The 12,425-nt window shown below is 34.8% G+C and overlaps 1 protein-coding gene across 1 annotated transcript in view; it reads right to left on the bottom strand.

Annotated features, from left to right (window-relative positions):
* Positions 1–1,041: 1,041 nt before the first annotated feature.
* The window catches only part of GCS2alpha (glucosidase 2 subunit alpha), a 177,313-nt gene continuing 165,929 nt past the window's right edge, over positions 1,042–12,425 (bottom strand). Inside the window, exon 21 of the mRNA XM_090398622.1 lies at positions 1,042–1,625. Within this exon, the coding sequence (XP_090254748.1) occupies positions 1,513–1,625 (113 nt within the window). The 3' untranslated portion in view covers positions 1,042–1,512. The remainder of the gene's footprint in view (positions 1,626–12,425) is intronic.

Genomic DNA, 12,425 nt, shown 5'->3' with positions numbered 1-12,425 from the left:
CTTCCAAACACTTTTCTCATAAATTGTTTGTGTGTACGTCTTTTCTATAGGTACTTCCATAGATGCTGCTCAAAGGAAATGGCCACTGGCTTTCCTACAATGTAAGAACAAGGGTGGCTGCTGGTGAACATTCACATGTGATTTAGCTCCAAACTCACCAAACCAACTTCTTGTCTACTTCCTTCATTCCATATACTTGTCTCATAACACATGGAAAAAAAATTTTTTTTTTCAAATTTCAGGATCTATATGTAGGATTTTCAATCATCAAAATAAATTTTAACCAATACACTGATTAGTGCATCTTGAGTAAAGTTCTAAGGCTCAACTAATGATAAAACAACAGCAATGTTGCAATAGGAAATTTCCAAAAAGATTATTTCTTTAAGGGAATGCAATGAACAAAAAATATTGTTCATTGCATTTGGAAAAAAAATGACAAATTCAGAGATGTTACTTTTTTTTAAATGAATTAAAGATGCCAAGAAATTATATTCTTGATATAATTGCTTCATATAATATATATAACATATTTTACATTAATAAAAATAAAAGAGCAATCACTAATTCCAGTAACTAACCAGCTAAGAATTTTTCTGCAGTTATTACTCCTACATCTTCTGTAAAATGATATTACATACAGTGAATGAGTTGAAGTATCTGACCTTCATATAATCAAAATCTCAATTACCTAATCTTTGAATGGTTTAGCTTGTCAACTGACTGGTAGAGTAGGTTGACAAGCTAACTGATTCAAAGTAAATCAGTAGTTAGTAAATCAGTTGGTTACTAGAAGTGCAATGAATAACTACTATTTTGCTAGTTTGTTTTTTTTTTCTGGCTATTTAAAAAAAATCATTTGATAATCCTGAACTAATCCTCAAGTTAACTGATTACTAATTATCAAATAAAAATTAATAACTGAGAAATCGCTGTATAATATTAGGTATGGTTTGCAACGTGAAAATTTAGAAATATTAAAAATTTGTGTGTGAAACAAATGTTCTTTCTCCTGATTATCAAAACAATTAATGAAAAACATATGTATTAAATATTTTATTTATTTTAAATTGTACATATCTGTGATTTCTTTCTTTCTTCTCTTCCTTTTTAAATCCCTAACAGGGACTGAACGCTAACAAACCATGTGGTATTGAAATTTCAACTCTTCAGGTGAAATGAGGTGAAAAAAACAAAGTGATGCTGGCTGTAATTTTTTTCCATAATTCTCCAACATATTGTGACTACTAATAAAAAAAAAAGGAAAAGAACTGAACCACAGAATAAAAGCATACACAAACCAGTAACAAACGTGGAATGCAAAAATTTTCACAACTGAAGTAATTAATTACTGTTCAAACCAGTAAGTAGAACTCACTGCTTAGCAGAGTAATTATTGAGTTTATCTAGCATGTGTTTCATGTGCATGCTTTATATGTTTCCACCAAGGTGTGAAACATTAATTTCTGGTGGTTCGGAGGCAGTTTGTGTTGTAGCTAAACTAATTGAATTCTAGAGCTGAAGTAGTATTCTCCATTCTTCACCCATATTTACTGCTGGTTTCCTTATTGTTAAAACATGCACATCATTGTCATAGGTGAAAAGGAGATCTTTTTTACCCAAACCTGAAAATAAAAATATTTAAATTGAAATTAAACAATTCAGTTTAAAAACTGAGCTATTAAATTTAAATAATTTATCATTTCCTAGATTTTATATATATATATATATATATATATATATATATTCTTGTTCCCTTAAAACTTAAATACAAGCATTGTTATAAAAAATATTTACTTCTAAGAACCTTATTTTTAGCAAGCATTTAAACAGCAACTTAATTCTACTTTTTCAATGCATTATCTTAACAGATTCAAACATTTGTATGGATGAAGCCTTACAAGTAGTTGAGTAAAATGTAGGGTTCTTAGTTTTTGACTAATTTTATATAATCAATTCATACATAAGAATAATTTGAAATAATAACCAAGACAGGGCTGTATCAATAATGAGATAAAGTCATAAGTATTGGGCCACATCAGTAACTCGTTAATATTATTAGTGATATTTTATTATATCACCCCGTCAAAAGATTGGATAATCCAATTATTCAATTCTCTACTTCAGAGGTGAAACATGGTCTTTCAATTTTTAGGCCTTTACAAACCAAGAAAAAGTGATGTTCATGTGCTGAATGATGGAAGCACCTAGCACTTAAGACTTTTACAGACATCAATGCCACAATGAAATAAAATCTATAGTATAAACAATGAAAAGCATAGATACAATCCACATGGCTATCTATGGTGGGAGACTAACTGACTGACTGTCTCAAACCAAGTAGTTCACGGTCATTTCAAGCTTTTATATACCAGGGAAAAGACCATGACAGGCAGACACTGACTGACTATTGTATAACATTAACAAACTATCAAGTGTTGCTCAAGTTAAGATGCCAGATAAGTTAAATAAGTTCAATAAAAGTCCATGATAAGACTTCAGAATATTTAGAAAAAATTTCCATCTCCCAGTAATAAGAAAATAAAATCAATCCAATGTAGAAAAATAATTAGTAAACATTAATTTCATAGTGCAGAATGAACACATGAAAAGTTGTAAATAAATAAACTGTAATTTATAAAATGTTCCTGGTTGCAATTAAAGAATGCAGATGAATGGTACTTTGCCTCTCCTGGGCTTGTCACCACGATAGCTATGAATGCTTAGCTTCATAGCTATCATTTATCATATCATCTAATGAATGAAAGTAAATTAGCTGGTTTCATATATGGCAGCAGTAGTAGGATTTTCATCCTGGAAATTCAGGTTTATTATATTGCAAAAAAAAAAAAAAAAAAAGGCAAACTAGACAGAACACACAATTAATGGACACAATATTCATGGCCTTAGTTGTTTTGGTTGCAATTCTAACCAAACCAAATCACACATGAATAAAATGAATGTTATTGTTATTATTGTGACTACTATTGTTAGTGTCATGCAGTCAGTGGAATGCAGCTGATTCAATATATCAGTGAAAACCAAGTCGTTAACTAATGTAATTTTACTCATTATGATTGATGCCTAGCAAGAATTTGTTCATCAGTGTTTCCTGTCAGAAGTATTGCCATTGGACAATTAGCTTCGATTTTATAACCTTAGTGTAGTTCAGTATAAGTCAAGCAGTATTTGAAAAAGTATGAGCTGATCTGCAATGTCATTTCTCTTAATTCCAATGTGGCTGGGAATACAACACAACTGTACATCAAAATTAAGAGTATTTTGTACAAGAGGTGGAGCATTGGGTGTGGATTATATGCTGAGGAGGAGATGGCCTGTAAAGAAATAAAAGTGTATAAATTATACACTTTCATCTGCATTCTACCAGAAGTGTATAAATTATACACTTCTGGTAGGAGTTTTCTTTGATACGCACAAGTGTGAGCTGAATGGCATGCAACTCTGCTGTATAATTATTGCAGTCGAGTAGGAGTTGGTTGGAAATTGTAATGTTAGGAAATGCAGCAGCACAATCAATAGAGATATCTGATTTTGAACCATCAGTATAGATGGGCAGGAAATAAGAGTGGGCAGCTGTGTGCATTGAGCAATTAAAAGGTATACAGATGAGGGTGTGTGATTGTAGATTCTGCAGTTGACAAAGTGAGAAGTTGCAGGATGGGGTGCAAGCCTGCCATGGAGGAATGTCATTTTGTTTGGTGCAGGTAATATTGTCAGCACTAATGCTAATAGCTTCCATAGCCTCTTTAACATACATACCCAAAGGACAGATGGCAGTCTGACATGCATGATACAGGACCTTCCAACACAGAGAAAAGAGACTAATCCAAGTATGATGATCTGGAAGGGATTTTATTTTTTAGGCATAATTAAGTGACAAGTGTTTTTGTCTAAGTGATAGAGAGGGTTCATTTAATTCAACATAAAGACTCTGAATAGGTTATGTGCAAAAAAGCACCAGTAGCTAATCAGATAACCTGATATAGATCAGGTCCAACCACTGGAGTGCACTCTCACGTTCAGAACTGTAAACCTGGGGATCCATAATCAAGTTCTGAATGTACAAATGCAGGATAAATGCAGAGCAAGGAACACCGATCAGCACTGTATTCTGTAGAGGATATTCAATACTTTTTTTTTGCAATTATCCTGAAGATGATGAATGTGTGTAAAGAAAGTTAGCTTTCTGTCAAAGATGAGTCCCAAAAATTTGACCTCTGGAACTACAGAGATAACAATTTGTCCCATTCTTAAATCAGGATTGGGGTGGAGAGTGCATTTCTGGCAGAAGTGTACACAGTTTTTTCTGAAGATAATCTGAATACATGACAAACAGCCAATGAAGAGACACAAACAATAGTTTGTTGAAGTTGTCTTTCAATGATCCTCATGTTACAGGAATGACAGTAAATTGTGAAGTCATTAACATAAAGACAACTGCCTACTGCGAGAGGAAGCTGTTAAGTAATTGAGTTTAATATCAAAGAGGGTCACACTTAAGACAGAGCCTTGAGGAACCCCCTCTTTTTGATGATATGGCTAAGATAACATGTTTCCCACTGAGACTTGAAAGATACAGCTGGATAGAAAGTTCTTAATAAAAACAAGAAGGGTAGTCCCTCAGACCAAGGTTAAACAGGTCTTTTAATATGCCATATCTCCAGACTGTGTCATAGACTTTTTCCATGTTGAAGAACACTGAAGCCACATATCCTGATTTCAGGAAAGCATCTCATACATTTCTAAATGATCCAAGGGTGATAGGTGTCTATGAAAGCCACACTATTTTATGGGATGTAATTGTTATTAGTATTTCATCCATTGATGTAGCTCTGAGGAGTTTTTCAAATGCTGTTAACATGTTTTTACGAGGATATCGCCAGAACACAGTTTCTAGACGCTTTTGGATGAAGGGTAACATTTTCCCTATTGGCTTTTCATCTGTTACACGGATGATTAGAAAAACTTGTACATTTGAACTGGTATTACGTCTTTTCGAAAGGTGTATCAATAGTATCAATACTTGGCTGGGACTTTGTTAGGGGCCCCTGAAACAATCAAGGATGAAGGATTCATGCCAGAGAGTTTTTTGTTCAGCACCATCATTCCCCACCCACCACGGAGCCACACATGAACGGCCACTATCCAGCAAACGATGACTGCACCTGGCTCTTATGGCATCCAGGGTTACCCCAGATGCCATATGAGCACCACAGCAAGCATTGGGCCATGTCTCTGGACCATGCAGAAGGAGACTTACTGCAAGGTCCAGACTGCAACGCCCAACCCTTGCAGGAAAACCCACTAGACGATGATTTCGGCTGGGCCATCCAGAACTGCCTGTCTTGCCGAAGAAGAGGCCAAAGTAGTGCAAGACCAAGATATCCTTCTTTCTGGATGTCTATGGGTCACACAGCAAATAGTGGTAAAGCATTGGATCACAGTGATGGTAGTCTGGAAGATAGGACAGATATAAAAAAAAAGATATTAAAAAACTCAGAACAAGTACAACAAAGAATACAGGAAGAAAATCAAAGAAAAAGAGTCAGCACCATCACTTTGAGGTCTCCTCCACCACAAATAGGTGTCTCATTATGAAAAAAAAAAAAAAAAAAAGACTTATTTTACAGAAGTAAATTAAACAATAACAAATGTCACATTGCCTGGTATATATTTACACAAAAATGTTTATGAGATTCTGCTCTTGTTATTAAAAAAAAAAAAAAAAACATCACCATCATCAAATTCCTGCCATGTACCCTCAAGGGGTGTACAGGATATGATAGTACTACATGAAAAAAATTATATCATTACTAACTTCCTATTTACAATTTTCCTCCAAATCAGTCTGTTAGTTGTCAAGACTCCAAAATTATCAGACCTTATATTTCTATCGCCTAAGGCACTTTGTACCGTATCAATCCACCTATATCTTGGTCTTCCTCTGGGTCGTTTTCCTGCCAACCTGGCAGAGAACACTTGTTTTGCTAATCTTTCTTCGCCCATTCTGTTTAAGTGACCATACCACCTGAGATTAGCTGTGCTAACACATTCCTGGATGTTGACAATGTCAAGTTCTATCCTAATATCCTCGTTTTTAATATGATATTGCCACTGATGCCATCTGTTCACGCCAATAATCTTTCTCAGGACTCTCATATCTGCGGTCTCTAGTCTTTGGTCAAGTGTTTTACTTCTGACCCAGCTCTCAGATCCATAAGTTAAAACTGGTTTGAACACTGTCTTGTATACAGCTAATTTAGTGTTCCGACTAATTTCTCTCTTATTCCATATGAATTTATTCAATTGACTTCCTACCATACCAGCTTTGCCAATTCTGTTGTCGATTTCTATATTTATTTTACCATCTTCAGTAAAAATCGTGCCTAAGTAGCTGAAATGTTTCACTTGTTCCACAGGTTCTCCATTCACAACACAGTATACATTTTCAATGATTCTGCCTATTTTCATTGTCTTTGTCTTTTTGTTGCTGACCTTCATACCATATCTATTACAACAGCTATTCAATTTAGTCAGAGAATCTTGCAGACTTGTAGCGGATTTATTTAGAAGTATAACATCATCCGCATAAAGCAAAGAGCTGACATTAATATTTCCAATTTTGATATCAGATTTAATACCACTTTCCTTCATAATGTGATCCATATAGATAATGAATAACAGAGGGGATAATGTACATCCTTGTCTCACACTAGATTTAACATTAAACCATCTTCCTGTACTTCCTTCAATTCTAACTGCTGACTTACAACTCAAATAAAGACTAAGTATTGCTTGATATAATGCCCCATTGACACCATATAACTGCAGCGTAATGAATAGCTTCTCTCTTGGCACCTTGTCACATGCCTTTTCCAAATCGACAAAACTTAAATACAGATCTTTGTTATATTCCCAGGTTTTCTCGACTATTTGTCGTAAAGTGAAGATCTGATCCTGACGGCCTCTATTTGGCCTGAATCCAGCTTGTTCTTCACCAAGCTTTTCTTTCACAATTCTTCTCAACCGTTTCTCAAGTATACTTGCATAGATCTTGCCAGGAACACTCAGTAGGGAAATACCTCTGTAATTCTCACATTCAGTTTTATTTCCCTTTTTATATATGGGTACTATAAGAGCTTTACTCCAATCATCAGTAATTCATCCCTCCGTCCAGGCTTTCTGAACTATGCAGTGCAGCCACTGTAAGACTCTTATACCACCATACTTCAGCATTTCTGGTCGAATATCATCTACTCCTGCTGCCTTTCCACATTTCAAGCCTTTGATGACGTTTTCTACTTCAAGTATGGATATATATTGCTGACTGCATGCCTCGTCAGTGTTTTTTACCACTGTGCTGTCATCACTGCTTGTTTCATTTAGCAGTTTTTCAAAGTAATTACTCCATACTTCAAGGATATCTCCAGTTTTCATGTCACCTTTATCATTTCTAACTCCTTTTACAGCACTCGTTCCTCCATTTCTAAGCTTCTTCAACAACCTCCAGAATATCTTACCACCTTGTGTTGCAATTTTTTCTTGCCTATTATTTATAAGACTATTACACTTTTTTTATATAATCTTTGTCAAGTAGCTTTATTTAATCCTCCTACCTGTTTTGCCAATTTTTTTATTGGCATCCTCAAGGAATACAAGCTAGTAAGCTAAAATAAAGGTTACTGACTAGGTTATAACTGATGGTTCTAATTCATACAAAAAATTGGTATTGTGCATGACAATGTGCATGTCTCGTTAACGTGAATTATTCTTTATGGCTCATGACGTAATTGTTATGAAAGTTCATTTCTTTGATGTTTAATGATCTGATTAAAGTTTTCAAATTTCTGGTAAAATTAGACCTTGATTCTTGTTTAGGTTTTCAGTTTTACGGGCGACTGTAGCTGTTCTTGAATGGTAGTTATCTTCTATGTATGGCATAAGGCTTTTATCACACTCAATGTGATGGTTAGTAGAGGCAAAGTGGCATGAAAGGCCTGAAATGTCTTGTCTATTATTTCCGACATATCCTATGTGTTCTTTCTTTCTCGTTTCAAAGCTTCTAGAAGTCTGACCTACGTAACTAATACCACATGAGCAAGGTATATTATATACTCCACTGTACTTGTAGAATGGGGTGAGGATCTTTCGGTGATCTTAAATCCGAATAGTGTTGATTGGTTTGAATGCCACTCTGATCTTATGTGCTTTTAAAAGGTTAACTAATTTTTTGGAAATGTTGCTGACAAAAGGAATCGTAATTGTATTGATGTATTGGACGTCATAACGTTGTCTATGTGGTATATCAGTAAAGAGAATCTTGTTATAGAGTCTTTTGGGTAACATTTAAAGAAAGTTCTCTGGATATTGTAGTTAATTCTGTTAGTAGGTCATCCTTGTCTGTCGTATACTGTATAGCTCTTTTCTTGAGACTATGGATAATGCTAAGTTTCTGAGCTATGTGATGAGCTGAGTTGAAATGGAGGTAACATCCAGTATTTGTAGGTTTTCTGTACACAGATAGGTTGATACTATTATTGGTTTGTTTCTTTATTAAAATGTCAAGGAATGGCAATTTTTTATTATACCACCTTCTTGATATTTATTTTCTATGTTCTTGCCAAAGTCCTCCCATGACTTTTGTTTAGCTAGTTTTACACACTGTTTAGCATTCTTACATTTGTCTCTGTATTCTCTAAGAGAAAAAGCCGACTTATTTGCCAGGAACTTTTGATACGCTTTCTTCTTTTCCTTCACTGCCTCTTTAACTTCCTGTGTCCACCATGGAGTTCTGATTTTTCTATCCTTGCACACAACCTAACCACATGCCTCTCTGGCTGAATCAATCAATGTTTTCTTCAAGGCTTGCCACTGAATCTCCAAGGTTTGGTTCCTGTTCTCAAACTCTTTCATTTTTTCTTCAATAATCTTTGTGTATTTTAGTCTACAGTTCACATCTGAGAGCTGCTCAACTTTTATTCTCTTTAAAACTTTCTTACATGTTTTTCTTTTCAAAATGAAATTCAATTTTATCTTGCTCAAGACTAAATAGTGATCACTTCCAATTTCAAATCCTCTGCACACTCTGGTGTCCTGCACCAGGGAGAAAACATCACTATCAACTATAACATAGTCAATGAGACTTTTCTTTTCCTTGCTTCTTCTCTCCATCTGAATTTGTGCACATTTTTACGTTGAAACATGGTGTTAGTAATAACCAGTCCATGTCCTGAGCAGAAATCCAACAAGCAGTTGCCATTATTATTAGCTTTGCTATTTTCTCTAAATTTTCCCAAAATATTTTTCTATGTCTGACAATCATTTCCTACTTTGCTATTTAGATCCCCAACAAGGACCAACTTTTCCTTTTTCATTGTGTCAGTTGCTTTTTCTAAAGCATCAAAAAATTCCTCCACTTCTACCTTAGTAGAACCTTCTGTGGGACCATAGGCACAAATAAGTCTCATTGTCCAATTCCTCATTCTGATATTAGCCCACATCACTCTACTTGAGACTGCCTGCCATTCAAGAAGAGCCTCGTATTTTGTGTTGAATACTATGGCTACTCCTTTTCCTCGATTGTCATTTCCTGAATATAACATTTTTTATTTAATGCTGAGAAAGATCTCACCAGTTTTTGTCTTTTTAGTTTTAGTCATCCCTATTATGTCGATCTTGTACTTATCTAATTCTTCAGCTAGCTCCATTTCTTTGCCATTTAGGCTTCTTATGTTGATAGTACCAATCTTTAACTCTGGTGATGTTGAGTTGGGGTGTTTTCAGATTTGTTCCTGTAGCTGACTTTTTACTGTTCACTCTGGTAATGCCCCAGCCAGCATGAGATTTTGTCATCATGTTGTACCATAATTTTGTATATTGGTTTAAGCCAATAAGAATACAATTTGGTCGGCTAAATCCCAAATTGCCAGCCGATCCTCGTTCGTTCAGTATCCAGGTAGATACCCAACAGGGTGCACCATGAGAGGTTTCTTTAATGGTTATATTATACTTCCCACATTTGACAATTAAAACAACTGTTTGCATAGCCTGCTATCCTATTAAGTATTACAAGAATACCATATTTACAGGCTTATTTTTCCTGATCAAGTAAATATCCTTATTCAAAATCCTAAACCTGACATTTTGAAAATTTCATGCTGCTTCACATTCAGTATGATAACTACTACTACTGCTCACATCATGCAATCATCAACAACAATATATCACTTATCCTATTCAGTTGAAGCTTGGCTGTGAAATAAGTGAAAGCAAGTAAGCAAATGCATCATGGATAAGAAGAAAGTAAGATACATTACTGAATAATTAAAGATGAAAATTATATTACATGCAGACGAAAAAAAAGAACATGGGTGGCGGCTACACAAAAATTTTACATGGATCTGAAATGCATATGGTATAGTAATAATAGATCTACAAAAAAAACACTGAAAAACTTTCCACAAATATGAGGAAAAATTATTCTAGTACATAACTGACATTAAGAAGTCTAGCCACACAACCATGGAAATGCTACAAACTGAGGCAAATAAAACCTCAATAAGAAATATTTCAACATACACAGTAATAGCCATGACCTGATTCATCAACATCATATGAAGACAACTTTTCTATTAGGAGACTGTGATTTCCTAAGACATGTTCTTATTTTTCTGAAATGTAGGAACAAAATTATGCTGTTTGATGGGTTCATGATAGATTTAAGAAAGACAGACTATTTTTTATCTCAGCAATGCAAAACAATAGCACATCAACATAGTTCAATATGATTAGCAAAGGATATGTAAAAATAAGAACTGACAGAGAGAAAACAAAAAAAAAAAACCAGTGCACTATTACTTTAGTGTATAACAGTTAACAGCATAAAACTTTGCCATACATTGAATTCAAAGGAAAGGGACGAATCATGAAAAATCTCAACTATGGATTGCCACACGCCACACCACAAGAAAACAGATGGATTACAGAAAATTACAGAAAGATGGATTACCAACTGCCTGAACATTGTGTGGCATGGGAAAGATTCCTGCAATGGTCCATGCTGCTCCTGGACTATTTTTCCTTGGCTGCCTTATTAATAGTGTAATCTTGTGGTAATAACTGGAAATATGAAATGTTAAAGCTTCTCAACATAACTGAGAATTGTCCTCATAAATAACTTTACATAACAATACAGTAAGCGAATATGAACAGCATAGCATCTGTTAACTCCATCTGGAAAACTGAAGCAAAATCTGTCAGATGTTCGCTGTTAGATTTTGAGTTCTTGGCCTGCTATTCAACCAGATGAGATCTCCATGACTTTTGAACTTGCAGAAATTTTGAATGTACTGGATACAACAGAGGATGACTGTATTTGTGGTTGCTTCATAAGGAAAAGCAGCAAAACTGATTATTCAAGAAGTGTCAATGAAGATAAACACGAACTTTTTTAAATTTCTTTATTTTTTTTTAAATGCATTTTCTTCATTTTAAATGTTAAGTTTTATATATAATTTCAGAACATCATAATTCATGCTTTTTTTTTTTGTTTGAACATTATTATTATTAAGATTAAGAGAGACCTCCAAGGAGTCAGGGAATCAAATGAGGGAGGCTACATGCACTAGCTATCATACTTATTCTTGAATTCATTAACACTGCTTGCACTCACAACATCCAATGGCAATCCATTCCAATCATGCACACCATCCTATGAGAGAAAACTCTAGCCCTCACCCCCTTCTTAGTGGCATTAAAAAAAAAAAAATCAGCTAACACCTTTTTATTCTCGTATGGGGAGTAGGTGAGGCTGTTTAGCCCTATCTTACTTTTGGAGACTGAGTGGGCAGTTCACTTTCCACTGGCATCCAATCAGATATAGCTGGCCCAAGGCTATCACTAATTAAGCGGCACACAGTGAAGAGAGATGGCTCAACAAGTGCCGCCATCTCGTGGTCCCTAACCATAACACAATATACTTAATGTCTGAAATAATGTGGGTTCTACGGTCGATTTTCTTGAGTTTACGGGATGAAAAACCCGCTTGCCCGTGCCAGAGATCGACTAACTCGAGAACTGGTCGAAAAAAGGCTTATTCATTATATTATATTCTTCATAATGTGTTTGAATTTTTGAAATATATGATTTTAATATATATATATTTATTTCATGCATCCATTTTCATTTACATCACCCACCCATGTTTGAAAGATAAAAATTGACAAAGCACAGACAGCATACAAATGGAGTAATAGATAATCGTATATACACTCATGAGCCAAAAACATTATAACCATCCAGCCTGTTTCTGGCCAACTAGACTGCATGGTTGACCAGAAACAGGCCAGTAAAAGTAGTGGTGGTATCCTGGTATGGGATTATCTTATAGACATCATTGGGTCCTC

The sequence above is a fragment of the Typopeltis vanoorti genome, chromosome 10 (assembly GCF_054136105.1).
Source record: "Typopeltis vanoorti isolate ZY-2024b chromosome 10, IOZ_Tvanoo_1.0, whole genome shotgun sequence".
Taxonomy (NCBI): domain Eukaryota; kingdom Metazoa; phylum Arthropoda; class Arachnida; order Uropygi; family Thelyphonidae; genus Typopeltis; species Typopeltis vanoorti.
This window is presented reverse-complemented; position numbering and strand designations above follow the sequence as displayed.